Source organism: Eretmochelys imbricata, chromosome 26 (assembly GCF_965152235.1).
Source record: "Eretmochelys imbricata isolate rEreImb1 chromosome 26, rEreImb1.hap1, whole genome shotgun sequence".
Lineage (NCBI taxonomy): Eukaryota > Metazoa > Chordata > Testudines > Cheloniidae > Eretmochelys > Eretmochelys imbricata.
The window spans coordinates 15,608,802-15,629,965 of record NC_135597.1 but is presented as its reverse complement, the minus strand read 5'-3'; the positions used below and the strand labels follow the sequence as shown (position 1 = coordinate 15,629,965).

The 21,164-nt window shown below is 59.8% G+C and overlaps 1 protein-coding gene across 3 annotated transcripts in view; it reads left to right on the top strand.

The window, feature by feature from the left end:
• The first annotated feature begins 2,622 nt into the window (after positions 1-2,622).
• LOC144257731 (PH and SEC7 domain-containing protein 4-like) overlaps positions 2,623-21,164 on the top strand; it is a 34,907-nt gene continuing 16,365 nt past the window's right edge. For 2 of the 3 annotated variants that reach the window (XM_077805835.1, XM_077805833.1), the window contains exons 1-4: positions 2,623-2,691; positions 11,043-12,196; positions 18,688-18,766; positions 20,186-20,639. In XM_077805835.1, the coding sequence (XP_077661961.1) occupies positions 11,201-12,196; positions 18,688-18,766; positions 20,186-20,639 (1,529 nt within the window). In that variant the 5' untranslated portion in view covers positions 2,623-2,691; positions 11,043-11,200. Of the gene's footprint in view, positions 2,692-6,934; positions 7,045-11,042; positions 12,197-18,687; positions 18,767-20,185; positions 20,640-21,164 lie in introns of those variants that run through there. The other variant, XM_077805834.1, reaches the window with a different exon arrangement.

Below are 21,164 nucleotides of genomic sequence, written 5' to 3'. Positions count from 1 at the left end.
GCTCAGCGTGTGCGTGTCCATGTCTGAGCGTGTGTGTCTGTGTGTGCCCGGCTCGGCGTGTGCGTGTCCATGTCTGAGCGTGTGTGTCTGTGTGTGCCCGGCTCGGCGTGTGCGTGTCCGTGTCTGAGCGTGTGTGTCTGTGTGTGCCCGGCTCGGCGTGTGCGTGTCCATGTCTGAGCGTGTGTGTCTGTGTGTGCCCGGCTCGGCGTGTGCGTGTCCGTGTCTGAGCGTGTGTGTGTCTGTGTGTGCCCGGCTCAGCGTGTACGTGTCCGTGTCTGTACGTGTGTGTCTGTGTGTGCCCGGCTCAGCGTGTGCGTGTCCATGTCTGTACGTGTGTGTCTGTGTGTGCCCGGCTCGGCGTGTGCGTGTCCGTGTCTGTACGTGTGTGTGACTGTGTGTGCCCGGCTCAGCGTGTGCGTGTCCATGTCTGAGCGTGTGTGTCTGTGTGTGCCCGGCTCAGCGTGTGCGTGTCCATGTCTGAGCGTGTGTGTCTGTGTGTGCCCGGCTCAGCGTGTGCGTGTCCATGTCTGAGCGTGTGTGTGTCTGTGTGTGCCCGGCTCAGCGTGTGCGTGTCCGTGTCTGTACGTGTGTGTGTCTGTGTGTGCCCGGCTCAGCGTGTGCGTGTCCATGTCTGTACGTGTGTGTCTGTGTGTGCCCGGCTCAGCGTGTGCGTGTCCGTGTCTGTACGTGTGTGTCTGTGTGTGCCCGGCTCAGCGTGTGCGTGTCCATGTCTGAGCGTGTGTGTGTCTGTGTGTGCCCGGCTCAGCGTGTGCGTGTCCGTGTCTGAGCGTGTGTGTGTCTGCGTGTGCCCGGCTCAGCGTGTGCGTGTCCATGTCTGTGCGTGTGTGTCTGTGTGTGCCCGGCTCAGCGTGTGCGTGTCCATGTCTGAGCGTGTGTGTCTGTGTGTGCCCGGCTCAGCGTGTGCGTGTCCATGTCTGAGCGTGTGTGTCTGTGTGTGCCCGGCTCAGCGTGTGCGTGTCCATGTCTGAGCGTGTGTGTCTGTGTGTGCCCGGCTCGGCGTGTGCGTGTCCATGTCTGAGCGTGTGTGTCTGTGTGTGCCCGGCTCGGCGTGTGCGTGTCCGTGTCTGAGCGTGTGTGTCTGTGTGTGCCCGGCTCGGCGTGTGCGTGTCCATGTCTGAGCGTGTGTGTCTGTGTGTGCCCGGCTCGGCGTGTGCGTGTCCATGTCTGAGCGTGTGTGTGTCTGTGTGTGCCCGGCTCAGCGTGTGCGTGTCCGTGTCTGTACGTGTGTGTCTGTGTGTGCCCGGCTCAGCGTGTGCGTGTCCATGTCTGAGCGTGTGTGTCTGTGTGTGCCCGGCTCGGCGTGTGCGTGTCCATGTCTGAGCGTGTGTGTGTCTGTGTGTGCCCGGCTCAGCGTGTGCGTGTCCGTGTCTGTACGTGTGTGTCTGTGTGTGCCCGGCTCAGCGTGTGCGTGTCCATGTCTGTACGTGTGTGTCTATGTGTGCCCGGCTCAGCGTGTGCGTGTCCATGTCTGTACGTGTGTGTCTGTGTGTGCCCGGCTCAGCGTGTGCGTGTCCATGTCTGAGCGTGTGTGTGTCTGTGTGTGCCCGGCTCAGCGTGTGCGTGTCCATGTCTGTACGTGTGTGTCTGTGTGTGCCTGGCTCAGCGTGTGCGTGTCCATGTCTGAGCGTGTGTGTCTGTGTGTGCCCAGCTCAGCGTGTGCGTGTCCATGTCTGAGCGTGTGTGTCTGTGTGTGCCCGGCTCAGCGTGTGCGTGTCCATGTCTGTACGTGTGTGTCTGTGTGTGCCCGGCTCAGCGTGTGCGTGTCCGTGTCTGTACGTGTGTGTCTGTGTGTGCCCGGCTCAGCGTGTGCGTGTCCATGTCTGTACGTGTGTGTCTGTGTGTGCCCGGCTCGGCGTGTGCGTGTCCGTGTCTGTACGTGTGTGTGACTGTGTGTGCCCGGCTCAGCGTGTGCGTGTCCATGTCTGAGCGTGTGTGTCTGTGTGTGCCTGGCTCAGCGTGTGCGTGTCCATGTCTGAGCGTGTGTGTGACTGTGTGTGCCCGGCTCAGCGTGTGCGTGTCCATGTCTGAGCGTGTGTGTCTGTGTGTGCCCAGCTCAGCGTGTGCGTGTCCATGTCTGTACGTGTGTGTCTGTGTGTGCCCGGCTCGGCGTGTGCGTGTCCATGTCTGAGCGTGTGTGTCTGTGTGTGCCCGGCTCGGCGTGTGCGTGTCCATGTCTGAGCGTGTGTGTCTGTGTGTGCCCGGCTCGGCGTGTGCGTGTCCATGTCTGAGCGTGTGTGTGTCTGTGTGTGCCCGGCTCAGCGTGTGCGTGTCCATGTCTGAGCGTGTGTGTGTCTGTGTGTGCCCGGCTCAGCGTGTGCGTGTCCATGTCTGTGCGTGTTCAGGGGGCAGCAAATCAGAGACCTGCCTCCTTAGGCAATTTCCCCTCTTCTCCACTCTGCGGCCGTCTACCCGCAGCTCAGCCAGCCTCCTGTCCCTGCTGGCGCGTGGCGGTAGCCGTGGCATCGTGGCAGCGTTGGGACCAGGAGGGCTGTTCCCCGGGGCCTTGCTGTGTGCCCAGAGATTGCAGCCCCTGGGGAACGCTGCACCTGCCTGCGCGTTTCCTGCCACTGCGGGAGGAGCCGGCTCGCGCTGTGCAGCAAACAGGAAGCCGCTGGCTGCCCCATGGCACCGGAAGCAGGTGAAGGCCGGGCGGCTGCAGGGCTGTGCTGGGTGAGTTGCTGTGACACTTCCCAAGCTGTTCTCTCGGGGGCCCGGGTGGGATTGAACCAGCACGTTCGCTTCCTCTCCCCCATGCCTGCCGCTGGCAGCGGGCTGGGGCTGGGGTTGGCGGGACCCATGGCCGGGCTCTGGCGCAGAGGCCCCGGGGGGGGGGTAGGCCCCGTCTACGCCCTGCGTGCTGTGGCCTTGGGAGGGCTAGTGCGAGCGGCCCAGCCAAGAGAATCTCTCCACCCCAGCCACGGGCCAGGGCCGGCTCAGCAGGGGTGAGCCAGGCAGGGTGGTGCCTGCTCATGGCCCAGCCTGTTGCTAGCCACAGGCAGGGGAGCCCCTCTCTGTAGCGCTCTTGGGCTGAGGTTCTAGTCCCAGCCCCCTAAGGTGTGTGTGTTGTTCTGTGTCTTCTCCCCATTCAGCTCTTTGTACTGCTCCCATGCCCGGCGGCAGGGGCTCTTTGTCTCCTTCCAGTGGCTGGCAAAAGGATAAGGATCTACTGTAAGCGCTAGCTAGTGGAGCCAGTCCTTTGGCTCCAGTGGGAGAGACTCAGGCTTTTAGTGAAGGTGGTCCCAGGTTCGTTCCCCCGCTGCTGGCCCAGGTGGGGTTGGTCACGCAGCCTCCAGGGGCCCAGCACTGTGTGCTGTCAGTGGGCTGGTGGCCCAGGCTGGCTGGCCATGGAAGTGCAAGTGGGGCGGCCTGGCCTGCTCCATGGCAGGGAGAGGCGGTGACAGCCTGGTACCGATGGGGGGAAGCAAGCCAGGTGGGCTGAAAAAGCCCTGTGGGGGTGGGAATGGCGCTTGCTCTGTAAAGCATCCCAGGCGGGCTATGGCCTAGAATCTGGCCTCTCAGCCTTGGGCTGGTGACCCCAAGCGGGGTCATGGCCACAGGCCAGGGGATCACAGCCACCCCACTCCCCCGACATCACTGAACGGTGCCGGGGATGGGAGTGGACGCCCCGGGCAGGGCAGCCTGTCTGTTTTAGCACCGAGGGGAGGGAAGTTGTGGACACACGACCAAGCAGCTGGGCCTGGAGGGAAAATGTTGGGGGCTAGTGTGGGCCAGGCTGCCCCCGAGGCTTCCTCTGGCTTCCCTCTGAGTTTCTCTCCCTGGACCCAGCGGCGTCTCCATCACCATCCCTGGGGAGGCCTGGGAGCGGGAGCAGTTTGAGAGCTGCTTGTGGGCAGGGCAGGGCCCAGGAACCCCGATGGGTGCAGGCCCGTACCCCAACGAGAGCGTGAGGGGGTGTCACAGCACGCTGGAGGGGGGCAAAGAAGCCAAGCAGGAGGGATGGGGGCAAAGCACAAGTGCTTGTGTGGTGAGACCCGGCTGCATCCCCAGGGCACGGCACAGCGGCAGGGAACTGTCATCAGTCCCTCTGTCGGGAGACACTGTGCCCTCACCCTTCCCGTGGGGGGCCTCTGCCCACAGGAGCTGTCAGCCCTGCCAGGGATCAGTCCCCCAGGAGATTTCAGCCTGGAAATCAGCACGTCCACAGTGGAGACCCTCACCCCCACACTCATCCCTCCGAAGCACTAGGGCTGGGGGTGCCCCTGGGTGCTCAGGAGGGTGGCACAGTGCCGCTGCTCCTCTCCTTCCTGTGGGGGCAGGTGGGGGCTGCTCATGCTGCCCCCCCCATGGGAGGGTTTGGGGTTTGAGCCCAGGTGGCGGGTGGCTGGGCAACACCCTTGTGGATGGACACCAACAGACCCCGGGTTGGCATCGGTCACAAATGTGTCATGGGATCCCAGTGCGATGCTGTGGCCAAAGGGCTGATACGGGGTATAAAGGGGCATCTCGAGTAGGAGCAGAGAGGTGATTTGCCCTCTGGATTTGGCACGGCTGCAGTCCTGGTGCCTGGGAGGGGTCAGAGAAGAGCCATGGGAAGGATTAAAAGGTTGGAAAATCTGCCTTGTAGTGATAGGCTCTGAGGGCCTGTCTGCACAGCAAAGGGAAACCAGCAGACTCGGGCTCTAAGGGCTGTTTCATCGCTGTGTACACTTCGGGGTCGGGCTTGTGCCCAAGCTCTGGGACCCTCCCATCTTGCAGGTCCTAGAGCCTGGATGTCTACACAGCAATGAACCAGACCTACAGCCCGAGCCCCATGAGCCTGAGCCGGCTGGTACAGGCCAGCCATGGGTGTCTAGGTGCTGTGTAGACAGACCCGAAGAGCTCAATCTCTTTAGCCTAGCACAGAGACGGAGAAGCAGTGTCTACAGGTGGGGAACAGAAAGTTGATGTTTAAAATCAAATTTACACAAGTTAAGAGGGAAGGTACTGTACATCTGGTGTCGGGCTTGGGTTACGGGGAATTGCAAATATCGGTTGCAAGGTTCACGAGGTACATACATATCACATAACCAGCACAGATCCAAATTGAGGTGTGGGAGTATTTAAAGCATCAGTGGATAAATGGGCTCGGGTACGCCACCCATGGAATGTATTAAGAGTCCAAGTCAGTACCGGTGTGGAGAATAAGTGCACGGGTGGGGTGCGTCCCTCCCTTCATCAGGGAAGGAAGTGGGTTATTTCCCTGGTTGGTGTTCTCGGTTACTCCACCGGGTACTGTCTAATAAAGGGCTGTTCAGTCTAGCAGGCCACCATCCAAAGGCTGGAAGTCAAAGCTAGACAAATTCCGACTGGGAACGAGGCGTAAATGTTTAACAGGGAGGGGAATTACCATGGGAGCAATTTCCCAAGGGTCAGAGCAGAGTCTCCCTCACTGACCATTTCAAACCAGGCTGGGATGTTTTCTTGCGGATCTGCTCGAGTTCGAACAGGGACGAAGTCCAGGCCGTGGGAGGGGTGGTGTGAGGGGCTCAGGCTAGATTCGGCCCTGAGAATTGATGCTGGCAGCTGGTACCGCTCTGGGCTTCACGCATCACCAGCAATGGAGGTTTGAGGCCTGGGGCCAGGGCTGTCAGCGGGCACCTTCCCCAGGTGAGCCAGGCACGGACAGGGAGCGGCACTGCTGCGAGAGCAGGGCCGAGCCCGGCAGGACACCCTGCCCTGCAGAAGGGAGGCATCGCACTCGGTGCTTGCCTAGCCCACAGTGCCGGCCAGGACTCGGCTGCTGCTCGGTGCCAGGGCAGCTCGTGAGCGAGCGGCTGAGTCCCGCGATCGGTCCCCACCCGGGGTGGCACCACGGGCCACGCTTGGGGAGCCCAGCCGGGCGCACGTGGCCAGCCCGGGCGTGCAGGGGACCGGCCGGCTCCCCCCGCCTGGGAGCCGATCTCGCGGTAAAAATAGCGCCCTCGCAAGGCTCGGCGGCGGCCTGGGCGGACTTCGGGCCCGGCGCAGGGCGGGCTTTGCTGCTGCTCTTTCATTGCCAGGAGTTGTCCCCCTCCGAGCCAGGTGGGGCGCGGGATCGCAGGGCGAGCTGGGGCCGGAGCTGCGGGGAGACCCTGCCTGGGGGCGCCCGGAGAACATGTAACCAGCTCGCCCCAGGCAGCAGCCGCGGTGCACTGGCGGTTCCGGGGGCTGGAGCCGTTTTCCCGCAGGCCCCTGGCTGAACGCAGCCGGGCTTCGCATGGCCAGTGGCCCCGCTCCCTCCCCGGGGCCCCTCTGTGAGCGGCCCAGGTGCCAAACGCCCCGCGCGTGGCGCTCAGCTGGGCAGGGTCCCGCGCCCCGGTGTCTGTACAGCGCCTGACCGCGGCGGGGCCCCGGCCGCCCCGCCCCGCCCCGCCCCATTCTGCCGCGGCGGAGCCCGAAATCCCCTCGCCCGCCCGGTGCTTGTGAGAAGGGACGCCGGGGCGGGGGCGGGAGGAATTAGCCCCGCCGCAAACCCTGCCTGGATTTCTTTTTCATGGTGCAATTTTTTGGAGGGGGGGGGACTGAGCCATGGGTCTTGGCCAAACAGCAGGCCCCGCTTCCACCCTGGGACACGCCCCTGGGGCGGGGGCCAGCGCCAGCCCTGGGAGAGGGACCCCCCCGCCTCGGCACCTCTGCAACCAAACGCGCCGGAAACTGCCGAGAGGAGTGTGTCAGCGAGTGGGGGAGGGAAGTGAAGCAGAACTCCCCAGCCCCGTGCCCCCCCCGGCCCTGCCCCAGGGCTGTGGGCTTGGCTGTGGCGGAAGGGGGGGGGGTTATGCCCCCCCATCTGTGCAGCTGTTTGCATGCCCCTAGCTTAGCCAGCAGTGGGAGGCCAGGAGGGCCTGGGCCTGGCTGCGGGGGGGGGGCACGTTTCTAAACCCTGTGGGCAGGAAGTGTGCAGGCAAGTGACAGCAGCAGAGCGAATGCGGGGGGGCGGGAGGAGAGAGTCCCAGCCGTCCGGACCAGCAAGGATGGCCGGGTGTCCCCAGGCTCCCCCCCTCGGGCAGGGGCTGGCCCGCTCCCCGGCGCAGAGAGGAGCCCCGGGTAGGTGCCTCTGGCGGGGGCTGCTGGGCCGGGAGCCAGTGGGAGTGGGCTGGGGAAGGCGCCGGGCCGCTTGGCTTGGAGGGGAAAGTCCTGGCAGGAGCGTGGGGGGAGCTTGGAGCGAGTTGTGGGGACCCCAGAAGGGGGTGGGATCCAGGGGGCGGCACACGCACCCCGGCGCTGCTTGCCCCCCCTCCCCGGAGCTTACGGCTGTGACACGACTCAGGAAGGACGGGAGGAGGCTGGGGGAGCCGTGTCCCTGTCTATGAATGGGGCGTCTGTTCCCCTGCTGGCCCTGCCCAGCCGGGCGTGGGGCCGGACAAGACTCACACGGGGCAAAGAGACGGACAGACAGACAGACAGCCTGCCCCCCGACATACCCAGGCCCAGGGCTGGCTGGGGCTGTCACAGTCCAGCTGGCAGCGAGCTGCCCACCTGGGGAACCAGCCGCACGCTAGCTCAGCTAACAAAGCGGGGGGTGGCTTGGGTTAGCCACTCAAGGTCCAGCCCGCCTGCCCCCCTGGATCTGTGCTCGGGTGGCTAGCCCCTGCCATCACCCCTGCCGCAACGGCCATGCTGCCCAAGCCAGCACCCGTGCAGACACACAGACCCAGCCATGCAAACCGAGATCCAGACACACAGACCCCTCTGCAGACAGACACAAAGACACTTACACACATGCCCCTTCCTCAGACAGACACACACACACACACAGACAGACGCCCCCCTCCGCAGACAGACAGACAGATACACACAGACACCTCCTCAGACAGACACACACGCACACACAGACACCCCCCTCTGCAGACAGACAGAGACAGACACCTCTGCAGACAGACACCCATGGGCACCTCCGCAGACAGACATGGACACACACAGCAAGGCTGGGCACTCGTGACACCCATGGATATTAGCAAGAGCCAGCGCCCTGGAAATCGGGCTCAGGGGCACCTGGACGACAGTCCCCAGAAGCAGGCAGACAGACAGATACAGAGAGGGGAAGCCAGACATTTTTGGTCTGGCTGCTCAGGGGGTTGGTTCGCTCCCACCAGTGACAGTGAACTCTGGCTTTCCACCCAGCCTCACCCCTTCACACTCAATGCCCGCATTGTGCTGGTGGGGAACCTGAGGCACAGAGAGTGACAAGGACTGCACTGAGGTGACAAAGGGAGTCAGTGATAGAGCCAGGAAAGTAACCCAGGAATCCTGACTCCCCAATCAGTACTCTAGTTATTGGACCACGCTGCCTCTTATCAAACCATCGAGCCCATACTGACCACTTCTGGGAGATCGATTTACCTGTCTATCTATTCATCCCCATCCACCCCCTCTAGCTATCCCCATACGCCCTCAGCCTTGCCGAATCCATGACGTTCCCCTTCCAGAGCCGGGGTGGGGGGCAGCGGCCCCAAGTGAGGTGCCAGCATCCAGAGGTGACTCTCTCCCTGTGCTGCTCTGTCTCGTTAGCTGTGCAGCTAGGCCTCCCAACCCGCGCTAGTTTCACAAACGCTGCGATTCTGATGTGCTCCCGTGACTCCAGGAGCTGGGGCTTTATGGAGCAGTGAGCCTGCAGGAGAACGGGCTCTTTGCCAGCACCCAGCCTTTTCGCAGGAATGTAACGGGTTTGATTAAACTTTGGTCCTGCCACTTCTCAGACCCAGGATGGAATTTCTGGTCAGGTCACAGCAGTGAGCGAGCCCCAGAAGAGCCAGCAGCCCAGTGCTCGTGGCACTCACCAGGCAGGTCAGAGACACGGGGTGGGTGCCTGAAGCCCGGGGCTGTAGAGTCTCTCTTTGGCCCAGTGAGTATTTGTTATGGAACTTCAGTGATGGACAGATTCTGGAGCCTGGTGCTTAGGATGCTCAGGTGGGAGATGTGGGTTCAGCTGTCCGTTCCCCGTGAGCAGGGGTTTGAACCCAGCTTTCCCACCCCACAGTGGAGGGCCCCCTAACCATGCTAGTTTTCTGGGAAAGGTCTCATGTTCATCCAGAATGGGAGAAATATATACAGTCTGGACATTTTTCACGGGACTGGAAAAACCATTCCCCCCGCCCCCCGGCTCTAGAGACACCCTGAAAATCACAAGCCTGGCTTGAGCAGCACTGCAACCTTGGCTAGGGGCTCCAAGCGCTCTCTCTTTGTACAGCACCCGGCACACCGGGGCCATGTGCCACGAGGGGGCTCTGGGTGCTACCCTAATATAGATGATGAGTACACAAGTGCTAATAACAGAATTTCTTTGGGGTAGTGATTTTTAATGAGCAACATATAGATTAGCAAGCCTGATCATTCAGTTATGGGGATCTTTTCCATGTGACTGCGTCAGTCCTATATGTCTCTGGTCAGTCGCGTAAGCTGTGACTTCACATGCATCAAGCAGACACCGGAAATACTGTGGCTGAGTGTAACACTCTTCTGGCTCGGGCTTTGCAATTGTGGTCACTCTCCCAGCATCTGAGTGTGTGCGGGCGGGCCCCTCTGTGGTCTAGTCTCTAGCTAGCTCTCAGTGATATGGGGCGAGCAGAAATGAAGCCCACGGATGCTAGGTCAGAGGTATCTGTGTGTCCGCAGGTTGTCGTGTATGGCCAGCTTCAGGGATGGGAGAACTTTGTGGACTTCAGGGACTCAGGCCTGCAGGTGCGATGCAGGGGCCAAAAGGGCAAATGTGATCCCAGGATGTGTAGAGGAATCTTAGGTAGGAGCAGAGCACTTATTTTCCTTCTGTATTTCACCCTCATGTGACTGCTGCTGGGATCCTGTGTCCAGTTCTGGTGTCCCCAATTCAGGAAGGATGTTGATAAATTGGAGAGGGGTCAGAGAAGAGCCATGAGAATGATTAAAGGATTAGAAAACCTGCCTGAGAGGGAGAGATCCAAGGAGCTCCATCCATTTAGCTTAACAAAGAAAGTTAAGGGGACTTGATCACTGTCTATCAGGGAACAAATATTTAATACTGGGCTCTTCAGTCTAGCAGAGGAAGATGTAACATGATGCAAGGGTTGGAAGTTGAAGCTAGACAAATACAGACTGGAAATAAGGTGTAAATTTTTAATGGTGAGAGTAATTAACCATGGGAACACTTTACCCAGGGTCATGGTGGATTCTCCATCACTGACAATTTTTAAATCAAGATTGGCGGGACTCAAGTCATGCTAAGTAGCATCTAGGCTTTGTGCAGTCCTGCACCAGGGTGATCTCCATCCTTGGCCCAGATGCCAGGCATTTCCCCTCCAAGTTACTGCACATTTGTATGTAGCTTCTACACTCTTAGGGGCGGTCCTTTCTCCCTGTGTGGTACAGCACCAAGCACACTGTGCATGCCAGAAGCATGACAGATAACACTCCTCGTCTGAGCACTTCAACGCAGGCCGTTGTCATTATCCCCCTTTTACAGATGGGGAAACTGAGGCACAGAGCAGGGCCATGGTCACCCAGAGAGTCAGTTGCAGAGCTGGGATTAGAACTCAAGTCTTCCAAGTGTGTGCCCCGCTCACTAGCCTACACTCTGAGTGCCGCCAATTCCTATCTCGTTTCCTCATTGGATTCCAAAGAGCTCAGTATCAATGTCCAAATGGGGAAACTGAGGCGTGAGGTGGGGCTGTGACCTATCCAAGGTCACCCAGGCCAGTGGCTCAGCTAGGAATTGAACCGCTTCCTTTAAAAACGAATTTCCCACGCAGCCCTTGACATCAGCAGACACTGCTAACCAAACAGAAGAAACCCCTCTGTTCTGCCCCCGTTTGTCTGCTGTGCCCCCACGTGTCTGGGTGCCTGGTGTGATAAATAAATCGTCACCACCGTTTGTACTGTACAAACCCTGTGACCTCCAGATGGATTTCCCTACTTTCGGTATTGCTTGTAATTCCTGATCCAGGTTGCAGCGTCTCTCGCCCCCAGTGGCTAGCGTTGTCCTTTCCTGGGGTTGTCTAACATGCCCATTTCCAGCCCATTTCGTTGAACGTTAACTTGTGGTTTTGTTTGCTTGCCCTCCTCTGCTCCAGGGTAGACCCGAGTGCCATGGGGAGCCTCTCTAGAGAGCCGGCTGCTCACTGCTTAGCAAACAAGATGGGAGAAGAGCCCACCTTGGCTTAACTGAACCTTTCAAAGCAAAGGCAGGCGTATCGGGAACCCCAGTGTGTGGTTCCTGGTGGATGGTGACATGGATGCGGCCGGCCCTTCCAGCCACACGGAGCCCGTGGACCTCCTGGCTCCTTATGCCGCAGAAGCTCCAGACTGTAGGCCTGGAGAAAGCCTCTTTAGGATTCAAGATGCAATTGTGTTCTCTGATAATTACACAGACCCGGGCAGTGCCTTATACGCCCAGTGCCCTGAGGGCCCGGAGGGCCACAGTGCTGGCAGCTCCTCCTTGGAAGTCGTTGCTGGGGACTGCGAGACATCTCTGGAAGAATTTGCTGGCCTTGGGGGTGGAGGGACGCCGGGCGCCGTGGGGAATGCACTTGGTTCGGAGATCCCCGCTGTGGAATCTCCGCCCCCTCCAGCAGAGAACCTGAATGCCCAGGACGAGGAGAAGAATGACGCTGCCCAAGCACTGTTCTGGGCTGGGATCCTCCAAGCTCAGCTGTGTGTGCTGGACCTGCAAGGGGAGCTGGAGAAGCAAGAAGAGCCTGTCGCTGAGCTAAGCAGCTGGTCCCGGGGCCCCGAGAATGCACAGAGATGCGCCCCAACTGCACAGGGCTTGCCCATCTCCTGGGAGCCGCTGGACGAAAGAGCCACCGCGGCCAGTGACAGCGATGATGGGCAAGAGGCTGGCCCGGGGAGGCAGGAGGAGGAGAGCTTGTCATCCGAGGAGGAGGAGGAAGAACAGTGCCTCTTCTACAACAACCCACTCTTCCAGGAGAGCCCGTGCCCCACAGGGCCCAGCCCCTCTGACAGCCCTGCCTTGTGGAGCACTGCCGAAGGGTATCACGCTGGTTCCAGCGATGAGACCCACAGGGCTCCCCAGGACGAGCCGGTGTCGGGCAGCCAGCAGGAGGAAGTGCTCTGGTGCCCATTGGCCGAGGCGGATGAACCAGGAGCTGAGGATGAGGTGCCGTGCGATGTCCCCGCCTACACGGTGCACTGCAGCACCTGGGCCCCCTTGGTGATCACGGAACGGGACATCGACGGGTCCTGCTCGATGGCCGAGGACCTGGAGGTAAGCAGCGAGCAGCCCATTCGCCTTTTGTCAGCCTCCTTCTGGAGGCCAGCCTGGGGGGGACCGTCTTTGGTGGCCAGGCTGGAGGGAGGGGCTTAGCGGAAGGATGGCCCATGTCTCCCCCTTTACCCCGCCCGCTCAGGCCAAACTGAGTGATCGCAGTTTGGAGAAAGCCCCCTTGGCCTGCCCGGCCACTCCCGGCACTGCGGAGCTATGAGATGGGGGGCACGAAGGGCTGTGCCCGCCTGGGTCCGTATTGAGCTGCAGTATTGACCCCCACCAGCCCATCCCATCCGACCTGCTGCATAACCCTGGCCGGGGAACATTGCCAGAGGGAATTATTCTTCCCTGCTCTGCATAAGCCTCGCAAACCAGGCTGCCGGGGTCTGGTGGGAGGTGAATTACCTCCAGCAGTGGGAAAAGCCCTCCCCTTGGCGTAGGCAGCATGCTGCATCTTGGGTGTAGACAGCTTCAGTAATTTGGAGGCGTGGCCCGTGGGAACTACATGTCCCAAGATGCAGTGCTCCAGGGCACCCTGGACAGGGGCCAGCGCAGTCAAAGCATGTTCTGGGACCAGCTCCAGGGCCTGGCCCCTGGGATAGGAGCAGCCACTTTGCACATGGATTCGCTCGTGCATCTTCCACGATTGTGTTCACAGACCAGACCATGGCATTGCCCTCACACTCGTGCTCATGGGGGGTGTGAACGGCAGCATCCATGCAGACACTGCAGTGCTGCTGTGGGGTGTGGATGCCTTGGGGGTTGCATCCCCTCTCGCTTGCACTGGTGTCACTCCCTTGCTTTCTGTGGAGTGACTCCTGATTGACATTGGTAGAAGAGAGAGGACGGGCTCTGGGGAATGGGGATATACACTGGGTGTAAAACTACACCGTGGGTCCAAACTCCCTCGGGTGCACACAGGCTCACCAGCATGCAAGGGAGGCAGTCTGGAGTAATGTCCCTGCTGAGAAGGTGGAAAGTAGCGTGGCCTAGCGGACAGAGTACTACACTGGGACTTGGGAGCCCCAGCTCTGCTGCTGCATAACTTTTATGTCCCCTCGCTGTGCCTCAATTCCCCACTTGTGAAGTGAAGCTGATGCCGCTGACCTCCTTGGAGATCAACTGCTGGGAGAAGCTAGATGAGAGCTCGGTATGAGTAACGTGGAGGGCAGACCACTTCAGCCCACACACCCTTACCTCCCCTCCTGTCAGTGGCTGGCTTTGCCACATTACAGGGGCATTCTGGGGCCATGTACAGGTAAATGGTGAATAGAGAAGGTGCCAGCAGGGGGTGCTCTGGAGCAGGCACCTTCCTGCTGGGTTCTGCAGGACCAATCAAACGGGCTGCTGTGCTGCTGCCCCCCAGCTCCTGCCGGGGGCCTGGGCTCTGCTCGGCCACATGCGGGGCGGGGGGTAGGGTGAAGGCTGCTGTCACCCCTCCCCGCTTCTCTTCTGCAGACTAGACAAGCCCTGGTCCCTCCACCTCTCCTCGCCAGCCGTGTGCCCCAGCCCCTGATCATTTCCATTGCCCTCCGCTGGACTCTCTCCAATTTGTCCATGTCCCTTCTGTAGCAGGGGGCTCAAAGCTGGACGCCGCACTCCAGATGAGGCCTCGCCAGGGCCGAATAGAGGGGAACGATCCCGTCCCTCGATCTGCTGGCAATGCCCCCACGAATGCAGCCCAATGAGCCGGTGGCCTTCTCGGCAGCAAGGGCCCACTGCTGACTCATATCCAGCTTCTCGGTCACTGTAACCCCCAGGTTCTGGGGCCATGCAGGGACCTGCCCAGCCCCTGGGGTCGGTTAGAGAACCCTCCAGGCTGCTCCAACTCATGATCTGTTTTTCATAGCATCCAATGAGCCCTCGGGGTAGAGAACAGCCTCAGTGCAGTGTGCCCCCCTTCCCCCCCGATCTGCCCCCCTAGGGATCCTGGGGGCTCAAGAACAGATACAGTGCAGGTGCCTCGGCCATATCCCCAATCCACCCCCATGAGCCCTGGGGAGTAGAGAATAGCCACAGTGCAGGCCACACTGGCCATGCCCCCATCCACCCCCTATAGGCCCTAGGGGGCAGAGAACAGCCACAGTGCAGTGCCCCCCAGTCACACCCCTGATCCGCCCCTTATGGGCCCTGGGGGGCAGAGAACAGCTACAGCACAGGGTGCTCTGGCCATTCCCCCGACCCACCCCCTATGGGCCCTGGGGGGCAGGGAATAGCCACAGCGCAGGGTGCCCCAGCCATGACCCTGATCCGCCCCCTATGGCCCTAGGGGCAGGGCTCCACACCAGCTGGGGAGGCCCCTACAGAGATGGGAGCCCGAGGGGGCCATTTACACCCACCCTAAGGCCTGTTTAGTGTGTCAAACCAGTGCGAGGGGAAACCGGGCCAGGGAATGGGGTTTGGGCCAGCCCCTCAGCACCGGCACCGTAGGGCAGCCCCTGACGCGCGGCTTGCCTGGGCTGAATTCTGACCTCAGCTCCATGGAGGGCCCAGATCGCCGTGCCTGTCGGGCTGCGTGCTCGGCCCTCCCCGAGGGCCGGGGTGCCCTGCCCCTCCGCAAGCCCTCTGGCCAGGGCTCTAAGTTTAAAGGTGGCCGGCGTGGCTGGAGCCTGGCTCCAACAGGGTACTGCCCAGCATCCACCTTCCTGTGGATTGTTTGCAGCCGGTGTCTTCGCGTCTGGCCAGTCTCCGGCGTGGGGCTGGGGATAAGGCAGCCAGCCTCGTGCGTCAGGCTTTGCCGTGGGGGTGGGGTGTCAGCCATCCTGCCGGGGCAGGGGGGCGTCAGGGGCAGGGTGACACATTTCTGGACTATTTCCCGGGAGCAGCACCAGGAGGAGCTTGGGATACTCCAGTGTTGGCTTTCCTGCCATTGCAGTGACCGGGGGAGGGGGATGACCAGGTTGGGGTGCTGAGGCTGGAGTGATGGGTCGCTTGGTTCAGGGGCCTGGTTCTCAACCAAGAGGAGCAGCGGGCACTGAGCACCTCTGGAGCTCAGGCCCCAGCATGAGGCTGAGATGATGCTGCCCAGCGTCTGTCAGTCTACAGGGATGCTGCTGGGTAAAACCCGAGGGTGTCGAAACCAGACATATCCCCCGAGCTGCTACTGACCCAGGATTGCTAGTGGGGGGAGGAGTTCCTCAGAGCTGGTTCTCACCACTCCCACCAGGACTGGTCATGTTTGTATTACCATTACCCTTCGGGGCCCCAGTCATAGAATCATAGAATATCAGGGTTGGAAGGGACCCCTGAAGGTCATCTAGTCCAACCCCCTGCTCGAAGCAGGACCAATTCCCAGTTAAATGATCCCAGCCAGGGCTTTGTCAAGCCTGACCTTAAAAACCTCTAAGGAAGGAGATTCTACCACCTCCCTAGGTAACGCATTCCAGTGTTTCATCACCCTCTTAGTGAAAAAGTTTTTCCTAATATCCAATCTAAACCTCCCCCACTGCAACTTGAGACCATTACTCCTCGTTCTGTCATCTGCTACCATTGAGAACAGTCTAGAGCCATCCTCTTTGGAACCCCCTTTCAGGTAGTTGAAAGCAGCTATCAAATCCCCCCTCATTCTTCTCTTCTGCAGGCTAAACAATCCCAGCTCCCTCAGCCTCTCCTCATAAGTCATGTGTTCTAGACCCCTAATCATTTTTGTTGCCCTTCGCTGGACTCTCTCCAATTTATCCACATCCTTCTTGTAGTGTGGGGCCCAAAACTGGACACAGTACTCCAGATGAGGACTCACCAATGTCGAATAGAGGGGAATGATCACGTCCCTCGATCTGCTCGCTATGCCCCTACTTATACATCCCAAAATGCCATTGGCCTTCTTGGCAACAAGGGCACACTGCTGACTCATATCCAGCTTCTCGTCCACTGTCACCCCTAGGTCCTTTTCCGCAGAACTGCTGCCTAGCCATTCGGTCCCTAGTCTGTAGCTGTGCATTGGATTCTTCCATCCTAAGTGCAGGACCCTGCACTTATCCTTATTGAACCTCATCAGATTTCTTTTGGCCCAATCCTCCAATTTGTCTAGGTCCTTCTGTATCCTATCCCTCCCCTCCAGCGTATCTACCACTCCTCCCAGTTTAGTATCATCCGCAAATTTGCTGAGAGTGCAATCCACACCATCCTCCAGATCATTTATGAAGATATTGAACAAAACCGGCCCCAGGACCGACCCTTGGGGCACTCCACTTGATACCGGCTGCCAACTAGACATGGAGCCATTGATCACTAGCCGTTGAGCCCGACAATCTAGCCAGCTTTCTACCCACCTTATAGTGCATTCATCCAGCCCATACTTCCTTAACTTGCTGACAAGAAGCTCTGTGCTAGGCGCTGTACTTTTCTATTGCTATTAGAGGTATTATGGTAGTGCTTAGGCGCCCCAGTCACAGACCAGGCCCCCGTTGTATGTTCCATTTTCCCCATGTGCCAGGCTCAATATCTTCATAAATGATCTGGAGGATGGTGTGGATTGCACTCTCAGCAAATTTGCGGATGATACTAAACTGGGAGGAGTGGTAGATACGCTGGAGGGCAGGGATAGGATACAGAGGGACCTAGACAAATTGGAGGATTCGGCCAAAAGAAATCTGATGAGGTTCAATAAGGATAAGTGCAGGGTCCTGCACTTAGGACGGAAGAACCCAATGCACAGCTACAGACTAGGGACCGAATGGCTAGGCAGCAGTTCTGCGGAAAAGGACCTAGGGGTGACAGTGGACGAGAAGCTGGATATGAGTCAGCACTGTGCCCTTGTTGCCAAGAAGGCCAATGGCATTTTGGGATGTATAAGTAGGGGCATAGCGAGCAGATCAAGGGATGTGATCGTCCCCCTCTATTTGACATTGGTGAGGCCTCATCTGGAGTACTGTGTCCAGTTTTGGGCCCCATACTACAAGAAGGATGTGGATAAATTGGAAAGAGTCCAACGAAGGGCAACAAAAATGATTAGGGGTCTGGAGCACATGACTTATGAGGAGAGGCTGAGGGAACTGGGATTGTTTAGTCTGCGGAAGAGAAGAATGAGGGGGGATTTGATAGCTGCTTTCAACTACCTGAGAGGTGGTTCCAGAGAGGATGGTTCTAGACTATTCTCAGTGGTGGAAGAGGACAGGACAAGGAGTAATGGTCTCAAGTTGCAGTGGGGGAAGTTTAGGTTGGATATTAGGAAAAACTTTTTCAGTAGGACGGTGGTGAAACACTGGAATGCGTTGCCTAGGGAGGTGGTGGAATCTCCTTCCTTAGAAGTTTTGAAGGTCAGGCTTGACAAAGCCCTGGCTGGGATGATTTAATTGGGGATGGGTCCTGCTTTTGAGCAGGGGGTTGGACTAGATGACCTCCTGAGGTCCCTTCCAACCCTGATATTCTATGATTCTATGATTCTCCCTGGATGAACTACATCTCCCATGAGTCATCATGGTTTCACCTCTGACTGAACCACATGCTGTCTCATGGGAATCATATGAGTGCAGGTGCATGCTGGGTGATGTAGTCCAGCCAGGGAGCCCCGCCCATCCAGCACAATTGAACAAGAGGTACCAGAACTATAACTCCCATGAGGCACCGTGGCTCCATAGACAGATGTGGTTGAATGTTGAACCGACCCGAAATGTTTCAGCATTTCCAAATTGACATTTTTCTGACCTTTTCAGTCTGCAAAAAACGTCAGCATTTTCGCCTTCTATCCCAATTCAGGAGCAAAACCGATGTCGAAATACCAAGATACTGGGATTTCTGCTCAGCTCCCATCCAGCCTTGTGGGTCAGGTCAGCCTGTCGCCAAAGAGTACAGAGCAGAAACAGAGATGGGCAAGGGCTGGGCTGTTGCTTTAGAGAGGAGAAGAAGGAGGGAGATGGCAGAGGGCTGTAAAACAGAGTGAGAGAGAGATGGGGAGAACAGCAGGACCTGCCCTTTTGCATAATGCCCCTGCCAGGAGACAATCAATGAGTGTTAAAGGCAGCGAATGAAAAACACACACAGTGCCTAGTTAACTTGTGGAATTCCCTGCCACAAGAGATCACAAACAAAAGAGGCTCAGCAGCAAATCAGGCTTGGTTACCTTCAGTCATGTTATAAACCCTCCTGCATCAGGGCCTGAGCCAGCCACTCATTAGCAGGGCCTGGCAGAAACTTCCCCTCCGGGTTGGTGATTTCAGAGTCGGTTACTGTGGAAGTATCGCTGGTGCCAGCCATGGTCGGGGCCAGGAGCGTGGGCTGGGAGGCCCAGTGCACGTCGTTCCCGGGCAGGAGGGTTAAGCAGGCGTGGGGATGGGCTGGATCCCCCCACAGTGTTTTCCAATGGAGCTTGGGCGTCTCTTTCTAAAATCTGGGTGCCCTGGGCTGGATTGTCCACCTGCGTTGTGCAGGAGGCCAGGCTGGATCAGAGAAGCCGCACCCAGCCTTACCAGCCAACTCCCTGGCCCCTGCTCTGTTCCCGGCAGTTCTTGGGCTCCTGCAGATCTTCTAATGCGTCTTTCCTTGTTCTCCAGGCCCCGCCCCGCCCACCCGACCAGCTGGCAGATGGAGCCGTCTGCCGCCCCCCGGTTCTCCTGTGCAGTGTGGAGTCGGGTGAGTCCTGGGACCATTCGGGGACGAGCCGGCTGACTCACGGGTGAAACCCAGCTGTTCCGCAATTGCTCTTACCTGGCCTACAGGGGGTGGGGGGCTGGCTGTGAGACCGAATGTGGGGGGAGACTGTACCCCACCTGCTGCTGCTGGTTCCTGGCCTCTCTGCAGCAGCTGGTGCAGCCCCTGTCCCAGACGACACTAGGCTGGGTGGGCGATGGGTCTGAGCCAGTCGGGCCAGGCCTGTATGCCGTGCTTAAAGTGAGGGGTCTGTCATATTCTACGGAAAAGAAAGGGACATCACATCTGCCTGCCTCCCTACTTCCCCTCTGTCCTGCCCCCACCTCATCTGTTCTGCCCCCCCACTTTGGGGAAGGGGTGCAGGGTTCTTTAGCTGCCCCCTGCCCTTATATGAGAATGGTGTCAGCTCCTGGGGGGCGGGGGGGAAGAGCTTTGCCAGATTTCTATTGGCTGCTCTTGTGGAGGAGTCAGTACTGCGGGGAAAGCAGCCAATCCGAGTGTCCCCGGGCAGGGCTGGCATGGGCTCAGCTGGCTGGAGTTGCAGGGATGTAGCTGTGCGGTCTGTGGCTCCGTGAGCCCAGCCCCTGGCTGCTCCCTGCCCTGACAGCTCCATGGCTGGGGTGGGGCTAGCGGAGAGACGGGGGCTGGATCCCTGCAGCCTGATCTGACCCCTCTGGCCTAGCCACTGCTCTCCGGCTGGACCCATACCCTTCTGCATGGTGCCACACCCGCTAGGGATTTGGCCCTGTATTGCAGGCGGGAGGCTGGCTGGGGCCATGGCAGCTGGGGGTCTGGCCCCATATCTCAGGCGGGAGGATGGCTGGGGTCACGGCAGCTGGGGGTCTGGCCCCGTATTGCAGGCGAGAGGCTGGCTGGGGCCACACCCACTAGGGATCTGGCCCATATCGCAAGCAGGAAGCTGGCTGGGCCCACGCCAGCTGGGGGTCTGGCTCATTTTGCAGGCGAGAGGCTGGCTGTGGGTACGCCTGTGAGGGGGGTCTGGCCCCGTATGGCGGGCGGGAGGCTGGCTGGGGCCCCGGCAGGAGGAGTCTGGCCCTGTATCACGGGTAGGAGGCTGGCTGGGGCCACGGCAGGAGGGGTCTGGCCCCGTATGGCGGGCGGGAGGCTGGCTGGGGCCACGGCAGGAGGGGTCTGGCCCCGTATCGCGGGCGGGAGGCTGGCTGGGGCCACGGCAGGAGGGGTCTGGCCCCGTATGGCGGGCGGGAGGCTGGCTGGGGCCACGGCAGGAGGAGTCTGGCCCTGTATCACGGGTAGGAGGCTGGCTGGGGCCACGGCAGGAGGGGTCTGGCCCCGTATGGCGGGCGGGAGGCTGGCTGGGGCCACAGTAGTGGGGGTGCAGGGGCTGTGCTGGGACCATTGGTAAGTGGACTCTTCCCACAGGTCTCAGTGGTGCTCTGGACCCACCTGAGGGCGGCTTGCTGTTTTCAGCTTCCGGCACCTCTGTGATATCGGCCCTGCTGCACGAGGAAGACTGGGACCACCCCAGCCCCTGCAAGCTCCGGCCCCCGAGTCCCCCTGCGGGCGGAGGCAGCCAGAGCCCCCAGGTCTCCCAGCAGCACACCATGGAACCTGCTCAGTGCCAGGAGGTGGATTTGGGGCTGCCAGCCCCTGGCTGTGGCAGCCCGGCTCCCCCCTGCCTGGTGGCGAAGGCATCCCAGAGCACTTCCTGCCCGCGAGGGGAAGTCACTGAGGCTGAGTCCCCGGCTGAGACGCTTGACGCAGCGGAGGGGAAGCCGGGCGGCGCGGCACAGGGGCAGGAGATGGAGGAACTATCCCCCGCGCTTGGAGATGAGCCTGTGCTGGAGGAGGAGGGCAGGCCGGAGCCCACCTTGGGGTAAGCCAGCTCGCGAGTCTGGCCACGGGGAACCAGGCGGGAGGTTGTGGGGCTCTGGCAGCCACGACATCCTCCGGCTGTGGTTAGGCACCGGGGCTGAGCTAGCTTTGCACTGTGAGGGCTGAGATGAGAGCTGGCAGCCATTTGGCGAGCGCTCCAAGAGGGTAGAGATAGCTGAGAGCTAAAGGAACTTGCTACCCATCCGTCCATCCATCTGTCTATCCAGCCATCCCCAGACCCCGCGCCCCTCGATCTAGCTATCACGTGGGGGAGGGATAGCTCAGTGGTTTGAGCAGTGGCCTGCTAAACCCAGGGTTGTGAGTTCAATCCTTGAGGGGGCCATTTAGGGATCTGGGGCAAAAATTGGGGATTGGTCCTGCTTTGAGCAGGGGGTTGGACTAGATGACCTCCTGAGGTCCCTTCCAACCCTGATATTCTGTGATTCTGTGTTACTAGCTATCCAATGCATCTGTCTTTCTCTAATGAGGTGCCCATCCCCGGGGCCTCTGGGCTCCAGCCCTGCTG